General features: G+C 43.0%; 1 protein-coding gene across 8 annotated transcripts in view; it reads left to right on the top strand.

Moving 5' to 3' along the window:
• NIPBL (NIPBL cohesin loading factor) overlaps positions 1-25026 on the top strand; it is a 205443-nt gene that overhangs the window by 118976 nt on the left and 61441 nt on the right. For all 8 annotated transcript variants that reach the window (XM_068250774.1, XM_068250739.1, XM_068250720.1 and 5 more), the window contains 4 exons: positions 17205-17387; positions 18333-18509; positions 20499-20570; positions 22071-22160. In XM_068250774.1, coding sequence (XP_068106875.1) covers positions 17205-17387; positions 18333-18509; positions 20499-20570; positions 22071-22160 — 522 coding nt within the window. The remainder of the gene's footprint in view (positions 1-17204; positions 17388-18332; positions 18510-20498; positions 20571-22070; positions 22161-25026) is intronic.

Raw genomic sequence — 25026 nt, 5'->3', positions numbered from 1 at the left:
TGTGGAGTCGGAGTCGTGGAGTCGGGAAATTTTGGGTGCCTGCAGTCACAGTCGGGAAAAAATGCACAGACTCCGACTCCTAATGAATTTGTAACTGTAATTAAAATAGAAAATATGATAAAATGTTCTATTTCTCAGATAATAGTCATTAACCACTTCGCCATATCTGGACGCATATATCCGTCCAGATAGGCAGTGGTGCTGCAGCCGTGTGGTGCGCGCGATCTGGCGCGCGCCCGCTGCCTCCCGCTGCCCCCCCCCCCCCCCCCCCGATCAGTGAATGGGAATATAATTCCCATTCACCGATCTAAGTCCCCGGCAGAAATACCGACGCTTTCTCATCAGAGAGCGTGGTATTTCTGCCCCCAGGAAACTTCTTCTCTTCTTTTTAGTTCCTAGATGCGACATCGTTCGAATCTAGGAATTTTTTGAATGTGGCCATCTTGTGGCCAAATAGTAAACTGCACCCACATACCTGTATTGAATAAAAAAATACATTATATTACATCTAAAATTGGCTATTTACCTCCCAAACTAAAATTACCCAAATACATTTTTGTATTAAAAAAAATAAAAAAAATTACAATTAAAGAAAAAAAAACTACATAAATAGTTACCTAAGGGTCTGAACTTTTTAAATATGCATGTCAAGAGAGTATCTTATTAAATTTTTTAAAATTATAAGCTTGTAAATAGTGATGGACGCAAATTGAAAAAATGCACCTTTATTTCTAAATAAAATATCGGCGCCATAAATTGTGATAGGGATGTAATTTAAATGGTGTAATAAGCGGGACAAATGGGCACATAAAATGCATGGGTTTTAATTACTGTAGCATGTATTAATTTTAAACTATAATGGCCAAAAACTGAGAAATAATGATTTTTTTCCATTTCTATCTTAATCTTCCTGTTAAAATGTATTTACAGTAAAGTGGCTCTTAGCAAAATGTACTACCTAAAGAAAGCCTAATTAGTGGCGGAAAAAACGAGATATAGATCAATTAATTTTGATAAGTAGCGATAAAGTTATTAGCGAATGAATGGGAGGTGAACATTGCTCGGATGCATAAGATTTTCGAAGCTGTAGGCTGAAGTGGTTAAAAATAATGTATATATACAGTATATATATAGTAATAGCTGTGCTTAGTCCACAAAAATGAAATAAACCAATCAAAATTAGTTACTTGTGCTGCTTCAATAAAGCAGTCCCTGTATTTTTAAGGTCAGATATACATATCTGATTGTGACTGTATATATGATGTGTACACAGGAATCTCTTATATATACTAAATAACATCTATGCTGTAAGAATAAAGCCTGATGTGTAGCTGTGTCACTAATAGAGATGGTCACTGAGATGGAAATAATTCTGCACTGATGCTGATTTATGCAAATGTATGCACTCCCTTTGCTGATGAAATCAAATAATTTGATAGGTTGTTAAAATTTGGTTGGGTGATTAAAGGGTACCTGAGACGGATGAAAAGTAAAGTTTTATACATACCTGGGGCTTCCTCCAGCCCCCTTCAGGCTAATCAGTCCCTCGCTGTCCTCCACCACCCGGATCTTCTGATATGAGTCCTGGTAATTCAGCCAGTCAGCGCTGTCCAGCCGCATGCTGCTCCCACAGCCAGGAACATTCTGCACCTGCGCAATAGTGCTGCACAGGTGTAGTATGCTCCTGGCGGCGGAGTGTGTGCATGCGCACTACGCCCGACTGGCTCAAGTACCTGGACTCATAGCAGAAGATCCAGGTGGTGGAGGAGGACAACGAGGGACTGATTATCCTGAAGGCGGCTGGAGGAAGCCCCAGGTATGTATAAAGCTTTAATTTCATCTGTCTCAGGTTTACTTTGTTACACAGTAGTACTATACTCTACATATGCACTCTCCACATAGCTGCAGGGAATCCACTGAGAATGCTGTGCACATTGAACACAGAGGTGGTGTCTGTCACCCATAAACCTTGTTCAGATTGTGCATGAAGAATGTGTAATAGAGGAAGAATCTCCTCATTTCCCTGCAGAGTACCTGCACATCATTCTTACATGTACCCACAGTTATGGTGGCCATACACGGTACAATAAAAACGTTCGATTTTCCCGTTTATTCGATCTAAATGATCGAATTGAATAAAAGTTGAAAATATTTTTTTTTTTTTCGATCAAGAAATTAGAACGATTATCCCGTTTTTTCTGGAAAAATGATCGAACATGCTGGAAAAATCTTTATATTCGATCTAATGGAATAATCGAACTAAATTATCTAATTGAAAAATTGTACCATGTATGGCCACCATTACTTTGCCTAGGGCCTGATAGATGTTCTTTGTTCCGGTTTGTACCTTATTATTATTATTATTATTTAGTATTTATATAGCGCCGACATATTACGCAGCGATGTACAGTATATATATATATATATATATATATATATATATATATATATATATATATATATATCTTGTCACTAACTGTCCCTCAAAGGAGCTCACAATCTAATCCCTACCATTGCCATATGTCTATATTATGTAGTGTAAGTACTGTAGTCTAGGGCCAATTTTTTTTTTTTTATGGGGAGCCAATTAACTTATCCGTATGTTTTTGGAATGTGGGAGGAAACCGGAGTGCCCGGAGGAAACCCACGCAGACACGGAGAGAACATACAAACTCTTTGCAGATAGTGCCCTGGCTGGGATTCGAACCAGGGACCCAGCGCTGCAAGGCGAGAGAGCTAACCACTACACCACCGTGCTGCCTACCTTTTACAAGTACTTTTACCAAGGACTAGTTTTAGTCTAAAGGGAATAAATATAGTAGTCTCCATATCCTTCTCACTTCAGTTGTCTTGTAAAATTCCTAAGCGTTGGCAGTTAAGAGACTAATTTCATGTTACATACTTTTAATCAACAAAATTGTAATATGCAAATTAGAGGAGTCTGAGTCGGTCGAATCCTAAACTGAGGAGTCGGAGTCGGTGGATTTTTGGACCGACTCCACAGCCCTGTTTAAAACGCTTGCAGGGGGAAATGAAAGTAAACGCAAACTCCGGGGCTGCAGCATTTTTTAGATTTCTGAGGCGCTTCTGCCTCAATGTTAAAGTATAGGAAAGTGGAAAACCGCTCTGAAAAACGCCAGATCAGAGCTGTTTTCCAGACGTTTTTGTTACAGTAGCTGTTTCCCGTAACAGCTTTACTGTAACAATAAATGAAATCTGATACACAAAAACGCTCCAAAAAACGCTAGGCATGTTTAGAAAACCTCTCTAAACATGCCTAGAATCGCTCTGAAATCTGCGCCAAAAACCTCTAGCGTTTTTCGGATCTGCTAGAGGATTTTGGTGTGCACTGGGCCTTTGATTGTATTGTTAAATGTCCGATGTATATGGCGTTCTCGAAAATGTGAAGCTTATATATTAGTGTTGTTGGCTTTACCTGGTTTTCACTCACCCAGGACCTGATTTATCAAGCCAGGTGTAAATAAACTGGAGCAAAAGCAACACAGCTGCTGAGAGCTAGCCAATTAGAATATTTTTTGTTTGCCAGGTGATTGGTCAGAACTGCTCCACCTCTGCTCTGCTTTTCTTTGTACCAGTCTTTGTAAATCAGCTCCTTAGTGACAAGAATTTGAAAACTTTATGCCTGCACACACAGAGGTAACATTTGGACACCCAATATTCTAAGCTGTCTGATGGTGTACTTAGATCTGTACCTAGAGCCGGGCCTAACTCCTGAGTAACTTAAGACTGAACTTGGTGGTGGCAGGTGTTCTGGACCATCTCTGCCAAGATTCTAGTGTGTATGCAAGGGTCCCACAAGGCCTCTTAGAGGTCTGGCACGCTGGGTTTCTAATGCTGGGTACACACTATGAGATTTTCTGGTCGATTTACTGTCAGATCGATTATTTCCAACATGTCCGATTTGCTTTTTGATCGATTTCCGAGCATTTTCTGTTAACCTTACTAGGAAATCGATCGGAAAATGCTCAGAAATCGATCGGAAAGCAAATCGGACATGTTGGAAATAATCGATCTGACAGTAAATCGACCATAAAATCTCATAGTGTGTACCCAGCATAAGGGAGACCAACAAAGGCATATCTCCAATCCTCACCCTGCCCCCTGGAAGTTGCTTCATTGCACGCCATGCTATTGTCTCCTACCATCACCATAGAAACAGCACATGCTTCTTGGGTATACCCAAGCTACATGTCTGTAGAGCACTTGTTCTCTGCATTGTCCATCTAAGGATTGCGTTTGATCCTTAGATGTGATCTTAATCGTATATAGGTATCTTTGTTTAGTTTCAAAATTAAGACACTTACTCACTCTGTATATTTAGCCTCTGTCGAATTCTGTTTATGTAGTTGGGTAGTTTTTGCCAATCCAGACAAAGTTGAAATGGAGATCTTGAAGTGGTTGACTTCTGTCAGGTTGCGCTCTGTGTCTCCGTTGTGGAGATTTTCTTTCATGTTTTGTTCATACAAATGTTTTTGCGTGTTGATGCCATACCCCAGCCTTGTGTGAAACTAAACTTTCCAAATTAGATTGTTCCCCAGCAGGCCTCAACTAAAGCAAAGTGTAAAATCTGAAGTGAAAATAAACTTCTGAGATAATGACTTGTGTGTGTAGTACAGCTAAGAAATAGAACATTAGTAGCAAAGAAGAGTCTCGTATTGTTTTCCAGTACAGGAAGAGTTAAGAAACTTCAGTGGTTATCCATGCAGAAGAGCTTCTCTGAGAAGACAGTCCTGTTTTCTGAAGCACTTATACATCAAAGAAATAGTGAGAGACAGGTTGAGATAAGGTGTTACTTCAGAGAAGTTCAAAGGTCATCGGCTCTGCTCTGTTTCGTAGTTTAAAATACAGAGTGTGGTTTGTAAACTGCAAATATGACAGAATAATGCAATGAGATATATATATATATATATATATATATATATATATATATATATATATATATATATATATATATAATATTATGAGACTCATATCTGTGCAACTCATGTTCTATTCCTTATCTGTACTACACATACAATACATTGTATCATAAGCTTTTTTTTTTTTTGCTACAGGTTTGCTTTAAGAGATGCTGTCAGATTAGGTTGTCAAGGCTTGCTGTAAATTGTTGGATTCGGTTGAATGTTGAAATAGAGTAAGGCTCAACACACACCATACAATCTTGGTTGTTCAATCTTACCACTTTCATGTAGTATAAAGCCCCATCTACACGATACGATTCTTTGTGCGATTCAATCACGATTTTATTTGCGATCCGATTAAATCCGACATGTCCGATCGGGATTCGATTCGATTTGCCATTGTTTTGCAATGACAAATCGAATTGAATCGAATCGCGATCGGACATGTCTGATTTAATCTGATCGTAATCGAATTGCACAAAGAATCTTATCGTGTAGATTGGGCTTAAAGCGACTCTGTAACAAAATTTGCAGCCTTATTTCTTCTATCCTATAAGTTCCTATACCTGGTCTAATGTGGTCTGTCTTACTGCAGCCTTTCCTAGTTGCACAGTGGCTGTGTTATCTCTGTTATATAATGTAATCTTCTTTCCTCTGATGGCTTTGTCGGACTCTGGCTGGAATGTGCAGCTCTGATAGGATAGAAGCTATACACACCCTTTCCAGGCCCCCTACAAGCTCTGTATGACACACACTGAGCTACTCTCAGCCTATCACATGCTGTTAGCAGCCATGTCTTTTGTTTGTAAACACTGCCTAAAACTGGCAATTACAAGCCAGGATTGCAGCAGGGAGTGGCAGAAACAGCACAGAGGGACCCAGGAGAACATAATGAATAGAATGGTATGCTTTTTATTGTAAAAAAAATTAGAGTACAGATTCTCTTTAAAAGCTTATCCAATCAATCATTCATGGTGTTTTCAATCAGTTGGCACTTATACTACATAGATTTGGTAAATCTGTACAACCAAAATTGCATGGTGTGTTGAGCTTAAACAAAATCTCTTGCTCTAATTACACCTTTTGCAAGGTAGATATTTCTAGGCAGGCTGTAATCCAGAGAGTACAGATCCCTTTCTTTAAAGATGCAGAATTTAAAGCACACCTTAAAGAGAATCTGTATTGTTAAAATCGCACAAAAGTAAACATACCAGTGCGTTAGGGGACATCTCCTATTACCCTCTGACACAATTTCGCCGCTCCTCGCCGCATTAAAAGTGGTTAAAAACAGTTTTAAAAAGTTTGTTTATAAACAAACAAAATGGCCACCAAAACAGGAAGTAGGTTGATGTACAGTATGTCCACACATAGAAAATACATCCATACACAAGCAGGCTGTATACAGCCTTCCTTTTTAATCTCAAGAGATCATTTGTGTGTTTCTTTCCCCCTGCAGCTATCTTCCACTGAAGTGTCAGGCTGTTTCTTCCTGCAGAGTGCAGACAGCTCTGCCTGTATGTAATTCCTCAGTATGTGAAAGCCCAGCCAGCTCAGAGGAGGATTTATCCAGCTTATAAAAGATAATAGAGCAGAGAGAAGCTGCACTAATCTAAATAATACACAGGCAGTGTGCAGAGAGGGGCCTGGAGGGGGGAGATGCATCACAGAACCACAACACTGAAGAACTTGGCAGCCTTCCAGACACAGGCTGACAAGTCTGACAAGAGAGAGATAAGTTGATTTATTACAGAGATGGTGATAGTAGAACATGCTGCAGTAAGCCAGAGCACATTAGAATAGCTTTTGGAACTTGTAGGATGATAAAAAACAGGATGCAATTTTTGTTACGGAGTCTCTTTAAGTAAGAGGGATATGGAGGCTGACATTTATTTCCTTTTAAACAGTGCAGATTTCCTGGCTGCCCCGATGATCTACATCTAATATTTTAATCCATAGACCCTGAACAAGCATGCAGATCAGGTGCTCTGACTGAAATCTGACTAAATGGGCTGCATGCTTGTTTCAACTGTGTGATTCAGACAGTACTAAAGCTAAAAGGATCAGTATGATGCCAGGCAACTGGTATTATTTACCAGGATATACAGTGGTTTGCAAAAGTATTCGACCCCCTTGAAGTTTTCCACATTTTGTCACATTACTGCCACAAACATGAATCAATTGTATTGGAATTCCACGTGAAAGACCAATACAAAGTGGTGTACATGTGAGAAGTGGATTGAAAATCACATCATTCCAAACATTTTTTACAAATCATTAACTGCAAAGTGGGGTGTGCGTAATTATTCAGCCCCCTGAGTCAATACTTTGTAGAACCACCTTTTTGCTGCAATTACAGCTGCTAGTCTTTTAGAGCATGTCTCTACCAGCTTTGCACATCTAGAGACTGAACTCCTTGCCCATTCTTCTTTGCAAAACAGCTCCAGCTCAGTCAGATTAGATGGACAGCGTTTGTGAACAGCAGTTTTCAGATTTTGCTACAGATTCTCGATTGGGTTTAGATCTGGACTTTGACTGGGCCATTCTAACACATGGATCCCATGTTTTGTTTTTGAACCATTCTATTGTTGCCCTGGCTTTATGTTTAGGGTCATTGTCCTGCTGGAAGGTGAACCTCCGCCCCAGTCTCAAGTCTTTTGCAGACTCCAAGAGGTTTCCTTCCAAGATTGCCCTGTATTTGGCTCCATCCATCTTACCATCAACTCTGACCAGCTTCCCTGTCCCTGCTGAAGAGAAGCACACCCCGAGCATGATGCTGCCACCACCATATTTGACAGTGGGGATGGTGTGTTCAGAGTGATGTGCAGTGTTAGTTTTCTGCCACACATAGCGTTTTGCATTTTGGCCAAAAAGTTCCATTTTGGTCTCATCTGACCAGAGCACCTTCTTCCACACGTTTGCTGTGTCCCCCACATGGCTTGTGGCAAACTGCAAACGGGACTTCTTTTGCTTTTCTGTTAACAATGCCTTTCTTCTTGCCACTCTTGCATAAAGGCCAACTTTGTGCAGTGCACGACTAATAGTTGTCCTATGGACAGATTCCCCCACCTGAGCTGTAGATCTCTGCAGCTCGTCCAGAGTCACTATGGGCCTCTTGACTGCATTTCTGATCAGCGCTCTCGTTGTTCGGCCTGTGAGTTTAGGTGGATGGCCTTGTCTTGGTAGGTTTACAGTTGTGCCATACTCCTTCCATTTCATGATGATTGCTTGAACAGTGCTCCGTGGGATGTTCAAGGCTTTGGAAATCTTTTTGGAGCCTAAGTCTGCTTTAAATTTCTCAATAACTTTATCCCTGACCTGTGTGGTGTGTTCTTTGGACTTCACGGTGTTGTTGCTCCCAATATTCTCTTAGACAACCTCTGAGGCCCTCACAGAGCAGCTGTATTTGTACTGACATTAGATTACACACAGGTGCACTCTATTTAGCCATTAGCACTCATCAGGCAATGTCTATGGGCAACTTACTGCACTCAGATGAAAGGGGGCTGAATAATTATGCACACCCCACTTTGCAGTTATTTATTTGTAAAAAAATGTTTGGAATCCTGTATGATTTTCGTTTCACTTCTCACGTGTACACCACTTTGTTTTGGTCTTTCACGTGAAATTCCAGTAAAATTGATTCATGTTTGTGGCAGTAATGTGACAAAATGTGGAAAACTTCAAGGGGTCCGAATACTTCTGCAAGCCACTGTAAATATGGCAGCCTCCATATTCTTCTTACCTCGGATGTCCTGTATTCTTTCTGGAATGTGCAACTGGATGTACCGTATAATGAAATGGAATTGACATTTTTACCATCCTACATCCAAAGGCTTGAGCAGAATCGATAACCTTTACCACAAAACTGGTATTTAACCCTAAGAGTACTTTCATATTTGCATGTTGAATTGCATATTCTGAAAACCAGGAGTTTAATGGGAGGTGTGAGGCATGCAGTACGTAGACGTTTGCTTCACTGCAATTTTGTATTTTCCCGCTGTCTAGAAAGCACACAGCATAGTGCGCAACCTTCTGCCGGAATCTGCCACACCACTAACTCTGACCGCACCATTGCAGGATAATTGCAGCCCTTTGCAATTTCATTGTCCATTGCAACAGTTGTAGTAGAAAAGTACGTTACTCTTCTCATTATTTTCTTAACCCGGACTTGAAACTTTGCACAGCTTTTATCACACAAAACATGATTGTCTCAACCTCCGCTTTCCCCCAACATTGGCTGCCTTTTCAGCTGATAAGTTGTCTAATGTTCTGACTGCTGTCCCTATAGTGGGGTGTGTCCTGCTCATCCTGCCCCTTCCGACCTCCATAGAATGGTACAGGCAGCTCAACAGAGAGCAGAGCAGCACGTTTATATGATTGTTTTTAATCTGCCACCCAAAACAACCATGCACAGTCTGATTAGCTTTTTTTCTGCCATCTTTCCCAACCTCCAAACTGAATGATGTGAACTTATTGCAGTGTCCTACAGCCATGGAGCTTGCATGTTATCGGTATTTTAAGGCTCTGTTTATAAAAGAGCAATTGCCAGAGGCATCGCGTGGCTCTTGGTAATTTGGAGGAGGGGCTGCGATCCATGTAAAGAATGCGCCTGGCACTGGCACAACACCCTTCATGCCACCAGCCGAGTAAGGATAGTGCTGTGCGATCTCCGAGCCTGGCTGCCGCAGGGAAGTGTCCTTGGGTGCAGCCTCAGCTTCGCCCCATACTCAAATTACCCAGCGCCTTTGCCAGCCATGTAGTCAGTTAATGTTAAAGTTACGGCTTGCACTTAAAGAGGCACTCCAGAGAAAATAATGTAATAAAGTGCTTCATTTTTACAATAATTATGTACTGTATAAATGATTTAGACAGTGTTTGCCCTTTTTAAAATCTTTTAAATCCCTGATTTACATTCTGACATTTATCACATGGTTAAATTTTTACTGTTGGCAGGTGATGTAGCTGCTGCTTGCTTTTTTGGCAGTTAGAAACAGCTGTAAACAGCTATTTCCCACAATGCAACAAGGTTCACAGACAGGAAACTGCCAGGACCACGGTCCTCAGAGTTTCTTGTGGGAAGGGTTTCATCACAATATCAGTCATACAGCACCCCCTGATGATCCGTTTGTGAAAAGGAATAGATTTCTCATGAAAAAAAAAGGGGGTATCAGCTACTGATTGGGATGAAGTTCAATTCTTGGTCATGGTTTCTCTTTAACATATTAGTTTTTCATCTTGACTGCTGTCAGGGCAACAGACTCCTAGCTAGGGAAATTCCACATTACATTTTTAACCCCTGTATTGGTTTCCTTATTTCTAGTTGGAATAACTTTTAAGTTATCAGATATGCATCATGCTGCTATAGGTTACTGTATTGACAGTGAGAAGGCAAAAATTACTTTTGCAAATGTTTTAATATGCATGACAACACAGTGCTGCAGCAGTTTATTAGGATTCTCTTAAGCCCAGTGTAAACTAGGAACCGGAAATCGTGATTTTGCCTTGCCATTTTCCATGATTTTTCACTGATTGTGCTTTGTGATTCTCATTCTAGTGAATGAGAATATTGCTGCAATTGCCGGGAAAAAGCTGTATGTAGCACGTTTGGGATTGGTGGAAATCGCAAACATGCCACAATCGCCACAGTGTGAGTAATGTCGTAGGATTACTTGTGCAGCAGCATTTTGCTGATCACAAATGATCAGCAAAGCATGAAACGCAAGCTGAAAGCGCCGGAGTGGGAATGAGGACTTTGTTATGATTGTATATAGGATATTTAGATTTATATTGTCTCCCTCTAGTGGCCGTCATTGTTTCCTGCAACAGTTTTCTGAGGGGCTACAGAAATAATATTACTGAAAGCAGACCTAAAGTGTAAAAATTCAATGCTGTCAGCAGAGTCCATAGACGTTAGTTGCATGAATAAATGTTTGTTTTTTTTAATTAAAAAAAAAAGTCCCCTTGTGTCCAAAAAATACAGGTTTTGTTGTCAATCAAGGGACATAAGGGAGAAGGGAGTGTAGTGCTAGCTGCAGTATTCACAGTGACGGACACACAATGGCACATATGGAGCTGCAGCAGTGCTTCCCTTCTGTGCAATACAAAAATCACCTGTTGCTGCAGTGGGTAGTAAAAAGGGTGAACGAGTCATTGTAAGGGCCCGTTCTCACTTGGGGCATGTTCTCATTAGATTCCCGCTAATCGCCGAAGCAACCTTATGGCAGTGAACTCACTGCCTTGATTGCGGGTGTTTCGTTATTAGTGGCAATTGCAAAATGCGTTCCCTTCAGCATTTTGCTGTGATTTTGGAGAACTCATGATACAGTGCTTAAAGTGCTGATCACGATTGCTTTGAATTGCAAAAATCTTGAGTGATCTTATCACCAGGGCTGTGGAGTCGGTACAAAAATCTTCAGAGTCCAACTCAGACTCCTCAGTTTATGAAACCACGACTCCGCCTCCAACTCCGACTCCGGGTACCCAAAATAGCTTCGACTCCGACTCCTTAGTCTAATACAGGGCTGTGGATTTTGTATAAAAAAATCATCCGACTCAGACGACTCAGTTTATGAAATCAACGACTCCGACTCCGGGTGCCCAAAATTTCCCCGACTCCAACTCCTACTCCACAGCCCTGCTTATCACACTAATCGCGGTAAAATCACCCACGCAGCGCTAGTGTTTTGCTATTTGTAGAATTTGAAGATTTGAGAATTTGGAGATTCTGTAAATGTATTTACTTGCCCTCCAGCTCAAAGAAGGCAACTAGACGTTCTGCTCTTTGTGTTCCATTGGTGCGATATTGTCACACTTCCTGGCCTTATGATTGCCAATATTAATACACTGAGTACTTGCCTTAGCTTCCCAAAAAAAACTGTTTCAGTAGATAAACATGTCACAAATTACCAAGAGACTGGCATTCACGTCTTATTTATGTAACCACCCCTGAAGTCTGTTTACCAAGCAGTTTTGGGTGAGTTGGAAAAGAGGGAAGTGAGAGATGCCACAGCAGCTCGGTATGCTCAGCTGTTCAGAAGTGTTATGCATGGCAAATAAGAGACACTCCAGGAATGGAGGGGACCATGAAGCTCTGGCCCAAACATGGCACAGAAGAGACACCCCAGGAATGGAGCGGACCAAAAAAGCTCTCTCTATATACATAGCAAATAAGAGACACCCCAGGAATGGAGGGATGGCCCAACAAGTAAGAAAGCTATTTTTGAAAATTTGGCATCAGTAAGCAGGGCTGTGGAATGGGTACAAAAATCATCTGACTCCTCAGTTTCTGACTCCAGGTACCCAAAAATTGCTCCGACTCCACAGCCCTGACTGTAAGAATGCCTTACCATCCTTTCTATTTCTTCTGATGAAAAAGGCCAGGTGCTTTCTATCTCTTTCTCCACCCCTCTCCATAGGACTATACGTTCCTCTTGGCTGAACCAAATGTGCCTATGCTTTTACTCAGATTTTAAAAGGTGTGCAGCACAATTGTTCCTTTCCAAACTCCTGGTCAAAGGATACTTTGAGTGCTCCTTCAGGCCAGGTTTCCACCAGTGCCAGGTGACCATTTCCGAGATGGACACCGGCACTTTGTGCATCACGAATATGCATTAGAATCCAGGGCAGTGGAGTCGGTACAAAAATATTACGACTCCTCAGTTGATGAAATCACCGACTCCGACTTTGGGTACCCAAAATTGCTCAGACTCCACAGCCCTGTTCCAATCCCTGTAGCTGTGCCGTGCGTGGCTATGGGATTTGGATGTGTTGCCCTGAACTCTGAAGCAATGCTTCAGGTTTTTAGTTTTTGTTTTTCTGACGCAAATGTGGAAGCAGCCTATTGATTTTCATTAGGCTGCGATTCTGGATTTGTGTGTGTGAAGTTATTCACAAAAAACCCTAGTGGAAGCTGGCCTTAAGGCAGCAGCTTGTTCCTGTAAATAATTGAGGTTCTTGGGAAAACCCTAGTCATAGAAGCCCAGAGAATTCAAGAAGGTTTACCAGTTTCATTTTTGTTTGTGTTCGGACAGCTGTTTGACAAAACTTTGTACATGTGGGGAAAAAAATAGGTTGTCTATAATGGATTTTAATGAAATTATACTGTGAATTGCTTTCAAAATAAATCAGAACTATTATCTGTTTATAAACTGAAAAGTATCATAGAATAACATTTGTAGGTGTGTGCAGTTTAAAATCCATGGAGCGTTAACAAGCAATGATGTGGCTGTTAAGAGGCCCATACACCTAACGATTTTCCCGCTGATATACAGCCGTTTCGATCACAGTGATCGAAACGGCTGTGCGCACACCGATGACAGAACGAAGGATTTCCGTCCGAAATCCATCGTTCCCGTCGATCCATCTGTGTGGAAGATTTTTCTCGGGTCGGGAGTGCGTCGATAGCGGCGTTCGAATGCCCGACGACCGACGCAATACTGCGGCAATACATTACCTGCTCCAGCCGGCGCGAGTCCCCGCTGTCACTGCTGTCTTCTCCGCTCTGGTCTGGTCTGGTCTCCGGCATGATTCATTTCATCCTGCCCGGCAGGAAGTTTAAACAGAAGAGGGCGCTCTACTGTTTAAATTTCCTGCCGGGCAGGAAGAAGTGAAGCATGCCGGAGACCAGAGCGGAGAAGACAGCGGTGACAGCGGGACTCGCGCCGGCGGAGCAGGTAATGTATGCGGGGGAAGGGGGGGGGGGGAGCGGCAGCAGCACCACCACCACCGATTGTGAACGGTTTCAGGCTTAAATCGGTTCACAATCTGTTTGCAGTAAAGGTGGCCATACGATCCCTCTCTGATCAGATTCGATCAGAGAGGGATCTGTCTGTTGGTCGATCTGATGGCAAACCGACCAGTGTATGGCCACCTTTATAGGAGTAATATCACTTTGACATCTGTGAGAGTTGTTAGTGGTTACTGAAGGGCTGCTAAGAGACCCTTTTGATTGTTCTCCATAGGAAATAGTGAAGGACTTTGCTGTTTGTCTCAAACACCTGGGCCCACATGCAATTATTTTTTTTTCTCCTGAGTTTTCACCTAGGAGATAATTTTTCATCCTGTATTTAGAATAACCTTTCAGCACTCTGTAATTGAGAAAGTACCAAAAAGTAGGGCGGAAAGTACTATCAAAACTCTTTTTTTAAGTATTTTCTTGCTTGCTGGTGATTTAAAAGGCATTTTTGAAAATATCACTTAGGAGAAAACTCAGGAGAAAAAGTTAAAGGACAACTGTAACGAGAGGGATATAGAGGCTGCCATATTTACTTTCTTTTACATAATAGCAGTTGCCTGGCAGAACTGCTGATCCTCCTGTCTCTAACACTTCTAGCCACAGACCCTGAACAAGGATGCAGCAGGTGTTTCTGACATTATTGTCAGATCTGTCTAGATTAGCTGCATGCTTGTTTCCGATGTGATTCAGACACAACTACAGCTGCCAGGCAACTGGTATTGTTTAATGGGAGATAAATATGGCCGCCTCCATATACTTTTCACTTCAGTTGTCCTTTAATTGCATATGGGCCCTGGTCACCATGTTTGGCTTAGATCACTACTGTCAATTTATGGTATCTAGCGGTGAGGGGAATGCGATCATGTGGTGCTCGGCTGTCAGGGATTGTTCACTATTCTTGGTCATGTTGGTCTTTTCTGTTTGCCGCGGCCGAGTTCAGACCAGCATCTGCGCATAGTTTGAAGTTTATATTTCTGCTGTAGTTCTTTAAACCAGGGCTGTGGAGTCGGAGTCGTGGAGTCGGGCAATTTTGGGTGCCTGGAGTCGGAGTCGGGAAAAAATGCTCCGACTCCGACTCCTAATGAATTTGTAACTGTAATTAAAATAGAAAATATGATAAAATGTTCTATTTCTCAGATAATAGTCATTAAAAATAATGTATATATACAGTATATATACAGTAATAGCTGTGCTTAGTCCACAAAAATGAAATAAACCAATCAAAATGAGTTACTTGTGCTGCTTCAATAAAGCAGTCCCCGTATTTTTAAGGTCAGATATACATATCTGATTGTGACTGTATATATGATGTGTACACAGGAATCTCTTATATATGTTACGGCCAGAACCCGAAGTTTGGCCACTTCTAGTTCTGGCCGGCCACTTCGGGTTCTGGCCGGCCAATGCGCGAAGTGGCCGCTGCGCTGCGGCCAATGTGAGGAATGGAATGAATCCTGTAACATTCATGTATATTCTGACCGCAGCGCAGCGGCCAAACGTATCGCAACTTAGTTATTTTAATAAAATTAAGCCGGCGGCAATGAAACAGATGAAGCCGCCGGCTTTTTCTCTGCCTCTCTCTCTCTCCTTCCTCTCCCCGCCTCTCTCTCCTTCTCTTATTATGGGCAGCACTACGTGTCCCCCCTTCAGAGTCGTTCGTCGCGCCAGGGAGAGCAGAGCGGGGAGGCTGCAGACATCGCTTCTGCCAGCACCCCGCTCTGCAGGAACGGCAGGCTTCCCTGGTGCGACGAACGACTCTGGAGGGGGACACGTAGTGCTGCCAATAATAAGAGAAGGAGAGAGAGGCGGGGGGGAGGAGAGAGAAAGAGGCAGAGAAAAAGCCGCCGGCTTAATTTCATTAAAATAACTAAGTTGCGATAGGTTTGGCCGCTGCGCTGGGGCCAGAATATACATGAATGTTACAGGATTCATTCCATTCCTCACATTGGCCGCAGCGCAGCGGCCACTTCGCACATTGGCCGGCCAGAACCCGAAGTGGCCGGCCAGAACTAGAAGTGGCCAAACTTCGGGTTCTGGCCGTAACATATATACTAAATAACATCTATGCTGTAAGAATAAAGCCTGATGTGTAGCTGTGTCACTAATACAGATGGTCAACGAGATGGAAATAATTCTGCATTGATGCTGATTTATGCAAATGTATGCACTCCCTTTGCTGATGAAATCAAATAATTTGATATGTTATTAAAATTTGGTTTGGTGACTACAAATTAACGGGTAACTGAGACGGATGAAAAGTAAAGTTTTATACATACCTGGAGCTTCCTCCAGCCCCCTTCAGGCTAATCAGTCCCTCGCTGTCCTCCACCACCCGGATCTTCTGCTATGAGTCCTGGTAATTCAGCCAGTCAGCGCTGTCCGGCCGCATGCCGCTCCCACAGCCAGGAACATTCTGCACCTGCGCAATAGTGCTGCACAGGTGTAGTATGCTCCTGGCGGCGGAGTGTGTTCATGCGCACTACGCCTGACTGGCTCAAGTACCTGGACTCATAGCAGAAGATCCAGGTGGTGGAGGAGGACAACGAGGGACTGATTATCCTGAAGGCGGCTGGAGGAAGCCCCAGGTATGTATAAAACTTTAATTTCATCTGTCTCAGGTTTACTTTGTTACACAGTAGTACTATACTCTACATATGCACTCCCCACAGAGCTGCAGGGAATCCACTGAGAATGCTGTGCACATTGAACACAGAGGTGTTGTCTGTTTACAATCTCCTCATTCCCCTGCAGAGTACCTGCACATCATTCTTACATGCACACACACTTACATTGCCTAGGGCCTGATAGATGTTCTTTGTTCCGGTTTGTACCTTTTACAAGTACTCTTACCAAGGACTAGTTTTAGTCTAAAGGGAATAAATATAGTAGTCTACATATCCTTCTCACTTCAGTTGTCTTGTAAAATTCCTAAGCGTTGGCAGTTAAGAGACGAATTTCATGTTACATACTTTTAATCAACAAAATTGTAATATGCAAATTAGAGGAGTCGGAGTCGTGGAGTCGGAGTCGGAGTCGGTGGAATCCTAAGCTGAGGAGTCGGAGTCGGTGGATTTTTGGACCGACTCCACAGCCCTGCTTTAAACTCTTCAGTAAACGAGACATTTTTTTTCAGATTCTTTGTAAATTGTTTTCATTTTTTTACCTGACTGCAGGGAGAACATTTTGGTAATGAGCTGAAGCTTTTGAATTTGTAGTGCTGGTATTTAGTCCATTGATACTTATATTGGTCTTAATGAGCAAGCTGCCTTTTTCTGTAACTTTTAACCTTTTCTGCAAGCTTTCAGGGTGTTTCCAAGAAAACCTAGAATAATTGTTTAATGATATTTGTCTTGTGACAGGCATCTGACTTGAAGCTTTTTCCTTCCTTCTTGCAGTGACCATAAGCAGAGTTTTATTGCGGTAGTTTTTGTAAAAAGTGATTTACCCTTTCCAGGAGATATTATTGGTTTTCCCCTGTGGCCTTTATGTATAACAAAATCATCTTGTGTTAACCCCGGTGTAATTACTGCCATGTTCTCATTGTGTAGGGGGCATCGACCAGTCTGTCCTTAAGGAACTTCCTCCTGAACTGGTGGCAGAAATTGAGTCATCGATGCCACTCTGTGAGCGTGTGAAAATGAACAAACGCAAACGCAGCACTGTTAACGAGAAGCCTAAATATGCAGAAATAAGCTCAGAAGAGGACAATGACAGCGAAGAAGACTTCGAGCGTGAGTGTTCAAATCCAATCTAAGCCAAGTGTGTTATTTTATAATGGAAGGGTTTGGAAAGGCAAAATACAACTGTTTCAAGGAGAAATCCTTATACACATGCTTGATGTTTCTTGGCCAGTCAAAACTGCCTCTGTGTACCACGGCCCCATTCACTGAAAAAACACACCATTATTGGCAATGTAGGGCAATCTGGTGCCTCGCATAGGTAGCTCACACAACATGAACTTTACATGTCTGATGCACAGGTTACTCATCTAGAAATGTATGAATTTGCATTGTTTAACAAACTCTAAACCACGAGGGAAGTTAAATTGGAGGTGAAGCCTTAGATCACCAGAGAAGCCAAATGAGAGGGGGGGGGGGGGGGAGCACTAGACAACAGGGAACTGTATAAGGGAGCGAGGGAGGACCCCTAGACACCAGGGAGCTGTATAGGGGACTGAGGGGGGCCACAAGACACCAGGGAACTGAATAGGGGAGGGAGGGTAGCCACTAAACCAGGCATGGGCAAACTTGGCCCTCCAGCTGTTAAGGAACTACAAATCCCACAATGCATTTGCCTTTATGAGTCATGACTGTGGCTGTCAGACTCCTGCAATGCATTGTGGGACTTGGTAGTTCCTCAACAGCTGAAGGGCCAAGTTTGCCCATGCCTGCACTAGACATTGAGATTGGCTTGCAACTTCGTCTCAGTGTTCAGATTCGGCCCACTTTGTATTTGAATTTGACACCCTTGTATTAAAGCAAGAAGCACACAGTAAGTATAATCTATGTAATACAGATCAGTCTTTTTCAGTGAAAGAAGTTTCATTTTTATTTTGGAAAATCTGGCTATTTAAGGTTACTTCACTTTATGTAACATTTTTATTCACTCCTGCATTGAAATTTGAAAGTGTTCATTAAGTAGTATGAAATGTTTCTTACCCCCTCTGCATTTAACAGCCTCCAAGAAGAAACACAAAAAAGACAAAGCTGACTCAGAGTGGAAATGTGAAGAACGCGAGAGGCGGAGCTCTGGTGATCATAGGCGCAATGACAACAGGCGGAGTAGTCGCTACAGAGAACGCAGTCCAGACGACTCTGACATGGAAGACTCTCCACCTCCAAGCCTTAGTGAAGGTAAGGAGACGTTTTGTTATGTGTTTACATGTCTGGTGCAACCTCTTGCTAATATACACCGATAAGCCAGAACTTTTATACTACCTGCCTAATATTGTGAAGGTAGCCTTTGTGCTGCCACTACAGCTCTGACCTTCTAATGCCTAAAATACACGGGTCGATCCGGCGGCCGATTAACTGCCGGATCGACCCCGGCCACATCCCCGCTCGTCCGCACGGATCGAGCGGCTTGATCGGGCCAGCTGGATATTATCAGCTGGCCGGATAAGCTGGTCGATACACGGTACAGAAACGTACTGTGTATCCCCAGCATAAGTCTTGGACTCCCCAAGACCTGAGACTGTTTCCTGAGGTATATTAGTATCTAGTATCTGGCACTAAGACTTTTTTTCTTTTTGTTTCAATAATTTTATTAGAAGGTAGGAAACAGTAACAGGTACAATGCGAAAAGTTTCACACAATATATAGTACATATGTAGTATGAGTATATAGACCGTATATACTCGAGTATAAGCCGGCCCGATTATAAGCCGCCATCCCCCCCCCCCCCCCCCCCCCACTTATACCATAAACAACAGGGAAAAAATATTGACCCGAGTATAAGCCGAGGTATATCCAGTATAGGTAGCCAGGTGTAGATGTCTGCAGTATAGGTAGCCAGCCATAGGTGCTCCAGTATAGGTGGCCAGGTGTAGATGTCTGCAGTATAGGTAGCCATCCATAGGTGCTCCAGTATAGGTGCCCAGGTGTAGATGTAGGCAGTATAGGTAGCCAGCCATAGGTGCCCTAGTATAAGTAGCCAGGTGTAGATGTCTGCAGTATAGGTAGCCAGCCATAGGTAAGGTGTCGATGTCTGCAGTATAGGTAGCCAGCCATAGGTGATCTAACATAGGTGGCCAGGTGTAGTTGTCTCTAATATAGGTAGTCAGCCATAGGTGTGCCCCTTTCCCCATAGGCAGTGTGCCCCCCTTCCTCCCCTTGCAGGCTGAAAGATTATATAGTTTATCAATGACCCCTAGCGCAACACAGTCCTTATATGTCCAAGCTAGTTCTTTCTTGCTGTACAGTTCTTGTTCAGGTTGTGTCACCACCACCACCACACCCAACAGGAATGCAACTCACCCTCTTAAAAGACCAACAGTATGGTCTATATGCGCCTTGAGGTTATTCCCTGGTCACCCCTGACCAATCGATTAAAGCTGCCTCTTGTTACTGTTGGGATCTCCAGCACATGAGTATAGAATTCACCAGCACTCCCACTCCGTGTTTTCCTCTTCAGATATACTTAAGTACAAACCTCCAAAAAGAGGCACAACATAGCGTAATACTGTTTTAAAAAGTTTAATACTAAAAAAATATTGCACTTACACTTTTAAAATCGTTTTCAGCACATGAGTTTTTTGACGTGCTCTCCCCCGTTTGTGTGGGCCACTGGGGGCTTCCCTGCTTTCTGAGGCTGGTATCAGCTGCCGCGCGCACAGCCGTCCACTCCTCACCGACCGCTCAGGTCCTCGCACTCTGCCGCCTCGCAGCTCCTGATGAGTCAAATGACGAAACCGGTAGGGCGGTACCCGGAAGTGGCGGCAGAGTGCTAGGACCTGAGCGGTCGGTGAGGAGTGGACGGCTGTGCGCGTGGCAGCTGATACCAGCCTCGGAAAGCAGGGAAGCTTTTGTCTGTAATGACACAGAAAGTGGCTTGAAACGTATACATTAGGGTCACTGAGTGCTATAAAAATTCAGGCAGGTGTGTTTTTGTTTGTGTTTTTTGTGTTTTTTACTCTTCATTACTTGATCCAGCAATTGAAAATAAAAGGTTTTTGTGTAGTGCTGTTAAAAATGAGACCCAACTCATGATTGTGGTCAAGTTTTTTTCACTGATGTCAACACTTTGTTCAGTGGTGTCTGTGATGATATTCCCTGCCTGAATACTTTTAGATTTCTGTGATTTAAAAAAACCCAGAAGCCTAATGTTATGCATTTTACTCTCAGTGGCTCGGAGAATGAAGAAGAAAGAACGACAGAAGAAACGGAAAGCATATGAGCCCAAGCTGACACCTGAAGGTAAAAAGCCCTCATGTTTAATAGAGTAAAAACTGTGTTAGCAACTCTTTGTTGTTTAAAATGTGTAATCACGTGAAACTTGCAGATACCTTGTGAAGAGTTGTAAATACTCTGATGATATCATCATTCTAGTCCCTCTGTGTGCTCCTGGCAGCCTGGTTGTTGGGAGGGATTGGGGCTGCACCATATCATGACAGTTACCTGGCAAGCCTGAAAAAAAAGAGATCACCATAAAACAATGTAGAAGTAAATGAACAAAACTTATTCAACCCTTAAAATTGTTGGTAGAGCCTCTGGCCAGCTCAATTTTTTTATTAATCTTCTTCATCTCAATAGTATATCCAGAACACTTTTGCTAGACAACAAAAGTGTGCGTGGTGTTGTAGTAATTCACTAAATGATGGGGACTCCAGCTGCAGGGTTTTTATGAGTCTCCCGCAGGCAGCTTGCCTGTGATGTGCAGCTCTGCTGTGACCTGGAGAGCTGAAGGGGGAGACTATAAACTGAAATGTTTAAAGAGAACCAAGTTCCCCTGGGGGGTACTCGCCTCGGGAGGGGGAAGCCTCAGGGTCCCAATGAGGCTTCCCACTCCCCTGTAGCTGCAGGCAATCCAGCGCTGGCTCCCCTGACGTGTTCAGCAATCCTCCCTCGATAAGTGCTGATTTACCTTTCCTAGCTCCAGCGGGATCGCTGTTGCGGCTCTCTGCACGGAGATAGGCGAAAATAGCCGATCTTTGTCAGGTCCGCTCTACTGCGCAGGAGACTTGCGCCTGCGCAGTAGAGCGGGCCGACAGCGATCGGCTATTTCCGCCTATCTGAGCAGAGAGCCGATCCTGCGCTGGAGCCGGGTAGGTAAATATTTACATCCCCTCTGTTCGGGGAGCTTTATCTCTGCTGCCGCAGGACCGAGGAGGACGGGGGAAGCCTCAATAGAATCTAGGGGCTTCCCCCACGTTAGTACCCCCCAGGGGTGTTTTTTCTCATTACTGGTTTTCTTTAATAGAGGTGCAACATTAGTATAAAAATGATTAAAATCCATTTACAAAGAGGAGGCAGTGGTGGATATTCCTCCTCCAAGTAGTAGTAGTAGGAGGAGGATTAATATACATCAATTAAAAAAAAAGCAAAAAAAACTTTGTTTTGGAGAAAGGTGAATGCTGGTCTTTATTTTGGAAAACATTACTTTATATGCCATGATCAAACAGGCAGGCCACAACTCCAGGGAAAGTCATGACGCCTAATCTGCATACTCAGAGGTTAGACAGCAATGGAAGCCTCCTGATTTTTCTCAAAATGGATTTCCTTTCACTTCCTCTAGTGCTCACGGGCGCTACAGTTCAGTTAATGGATCCCTGACTCCATTGTTTAGAGTGGGTAAGAGTTTTGCATACAGCAATGCCTTTTATTACAGACTGATGGTACAAAGTCAATCCTTAATTGGACTAGGCAGCAAGATCAAATGTAACACTTCCTAACTTGACTTTCCTTTTCCTCTTTCAGAAATGATGGATTCTTCAACTTTTAAAAGGTTTTCATCGGCAGTAGAAAATATTTTGGAGAATTTGGAGGACTTGGATTTTACCACGTTCGGTAAGACTTTTATTTGGGTGATTCAGAAACTGCAGTCGGTGTGACTTCTGAGAGATTTTCACACCTCTTCCCATTACATTTGCAGGTGTATTTATAACATTTATAACAATGTGTGAAAAATAGATTTGCAGATATTCTTTTGAATCTACTTAACCACTTAAGGACCGCAGGATTTTCTTATGATCTGGGCTGGGTGGGCTCTTCAGCCCCCAGCACAAATCGGGTGGCAGGCAGGGCGATCAGATTTCCCCTCCCCCCCCTTTTTTCCCCACTAGGGGGATGTCCTGCCGTGGGGGCCTGATCGCCGCCGGCTATTTTGGTGTAGCGGGGGGGGGGGGCTCCTCGAAGCCCCCCTCCGCAGTTATATCCTGCCCTCCCTCTCCTTCCCTCCCTCCCCTTCTATCTATGGGCGATACAGGACAGCGATCCGTCCTGTACCGCCTCAGGTAGCCTTTGGTTTATCAGATGCCGGCGATCCCCGGCCAATCAGTGGCCGGGGATCGCCGATCTCCTTTACGGCGCAGCTGCGACAGCAGCGCCGTACAATGTAAACACCGACGATTTCTTCCCCGGGTGTTTACAATTAGCCTGCGAGCCGCGATCGGAGGCTCGCAGACTTCACGGAGCCCCCTGCTGTGAACTGACAGAAAACCATGGAAATCCACAAACGACCAGCTGCCGCCTATCGGCGTTGCCTGGTCGTTAAGCAGCATTACGCACTGTGTGCTAGGGGTGTGGTGCACACCTTCAACTTTGATTGGCCGGTTACTGACCAATTTAACACCTCTATGTAGCATGAGGGTTAACTGATTTTGAATACAATTACCAGATTATGTAGGTTAACTCTCATACTGCATGGAAGTGGTAAAATTGCATGGTCTGTACCAGGCTTTACTATTCCATCTTTACTATTTTTTTTCTTACCGGAGAGCTATTATTTATTAAATAAAAATGATTCTGATGTTCACATTAGATCTATAGTCAATCAGATATGTGAATCTGATTTTAAAAATACGGCTGCTTTATTCCAAATACATAGCAGCAGGGCTGTGGAGTCAAGGAGTCGGAGTCAGAGAAATTTTGGGTACCCGGAGTCAGTCGGAGATTTCACAAACTGAGAAGTCGTAGTCAGATGATTTTGTACAAAATCCACAGCCCTGGTAAGTATTAGACTAAGGAGTCGGGGTCGAGCCGTCGGAGCCATTTTGGGTACCCGGAGTCGGTGGTTTCATAAATTGAAGAGTTGGAGTCGGAATATTTTTGTAGCGACTCCACAGCCCTGCATAGCGGATCTGTTGGAGCTATATGCCCCTTCACGCATTCTCCACTCTGCCAAAAAGATGAATCTGGTTATTCCCACGATCCACTTAAAAACATTTGGCGTTCGGACCTTTTCCTATGCAGCCCCTACTCTATGGAACTCACTTCCGCAATCAGTACGAGAGGCTCCTTCTCTGGACAGCTTTAAGAAAAGGCTAAAAACCCACCTCTTTTCCCAAGCCTTTGAAACTGCATAATGCAGGGTCACAGCGCAGAGTCCTCAGGGAGAAAAGGGCTATAAAAATATTATTGTTATGGCAGCACAAGTAGTTTGTTTCTTGATTGGTTTATCATTCCATCATTGTGGAATAAGCACTGCTGTTAAGTTATTTATGATGAATATTATCAGAAGTGGAACATTTTATCATATTTTTAAAGAGGAGCTGTTAGGTATAGGGTCTCAGAGAAAATAAACACATATATCAGTAGCTAAAGATTGGCTGTACTTACATTACATATGCATTTCACTGTCCACGTTTGGATTTCACAGAATTTGTATATAGTATATGCAGAGAATGATGCTCCTGACAGCTCATGGCAGGCTCCATGTTTGTGAAGCCAAATGTGTAGTCATGTCCTGCCTGCTTCTGATCACAGATAAGCTCGTTCTTGAACAACACGGTGTGCAGTGAATATTAATGAGCCATGTGGCTAGGAACAATAGCTGACTCTTGCAGTGTACTCTGCCCCGAGATTTATCAGTGTTATCACGCTGGACTGATTAGAAGCTCCTGTACCGTCTCATTAGCAGCCGAGGGGAGGGCCCCAGAATGCTTTGCCGTTTAGCTGCGGCTTGCGTCTTTATGGGTCTATAACAGACTTTAAGATAAGCACACATCAAAGGTAACTGAAATGTTTATCTTCACTAATGGCTTTTGAGCTTCCTTCTAAACTGTTTAACACAGGAGAATAGAGGTTTAAATTAGCTTCTGCAGCCTGACAGTTACTCTTTAAATTAGGCGTCTGAGTTGGTGCATTTTTGTACAACGCCGACTCTAGCTACCCAAATATTGCTCCGACTTCTCGACTCCAACTCTGACTCCACAGCCCTGGTCTTTATAAATTGGTCCTTTGGTGTCAGTGGCCAAAAACAAGTTAATGTGACACATGTCTGCTCTATGGTATTTATTTGCTTTGTGTATTCATTTAACCACTTCCCAACTGAGGGGTTTTACCCCTTCAGCATCCGAGCAATTTTCACCTTTCAGCGCTCCTTAATTTCATTCGCCTATAACTTTATCATTACTTATCACAATAAAATGAACTATATCTTGTTTTTTTCACCACCAATTAGGCTTTCTTTAGGTGGGACACTATGCCAAGAATTATTTTATTCTAAATGTGTTTTAATGGGAAAATAGGAAAACATTTGGAAAAAAAACATTATTTTTCAGTTTTCCGCCATTATAGTTTTTAAATAATGCATGCTACTGTAATTAAAATTCATGAAATGTATTTGCCCATTTGTACCGGTTATAAAACAGTTTAAATTATGTCCCTATCACAATGTTTGGCGCCAATATTTTATTTGGAAATAAAGGTGCAT

This window comes from Hyperolius riggenbachi, chromosome 1, assembly GCF_040937935.1.
Source record: "Hyperolius riggenbachi isolate aHypRig1 chromosome 1, aHypRig1.pri, whole genome shotgun sequence".
Classification (NCBI taxonomy): Eukaryota; Metazoa; Chordata; class Amphibia; order Anura; family Hyperoliidae; genus Hyperolius; species Hyperolius riggenbachi.
This window is presented reverse-complemented; position numbering and strand designations above follow the sequence as displayed.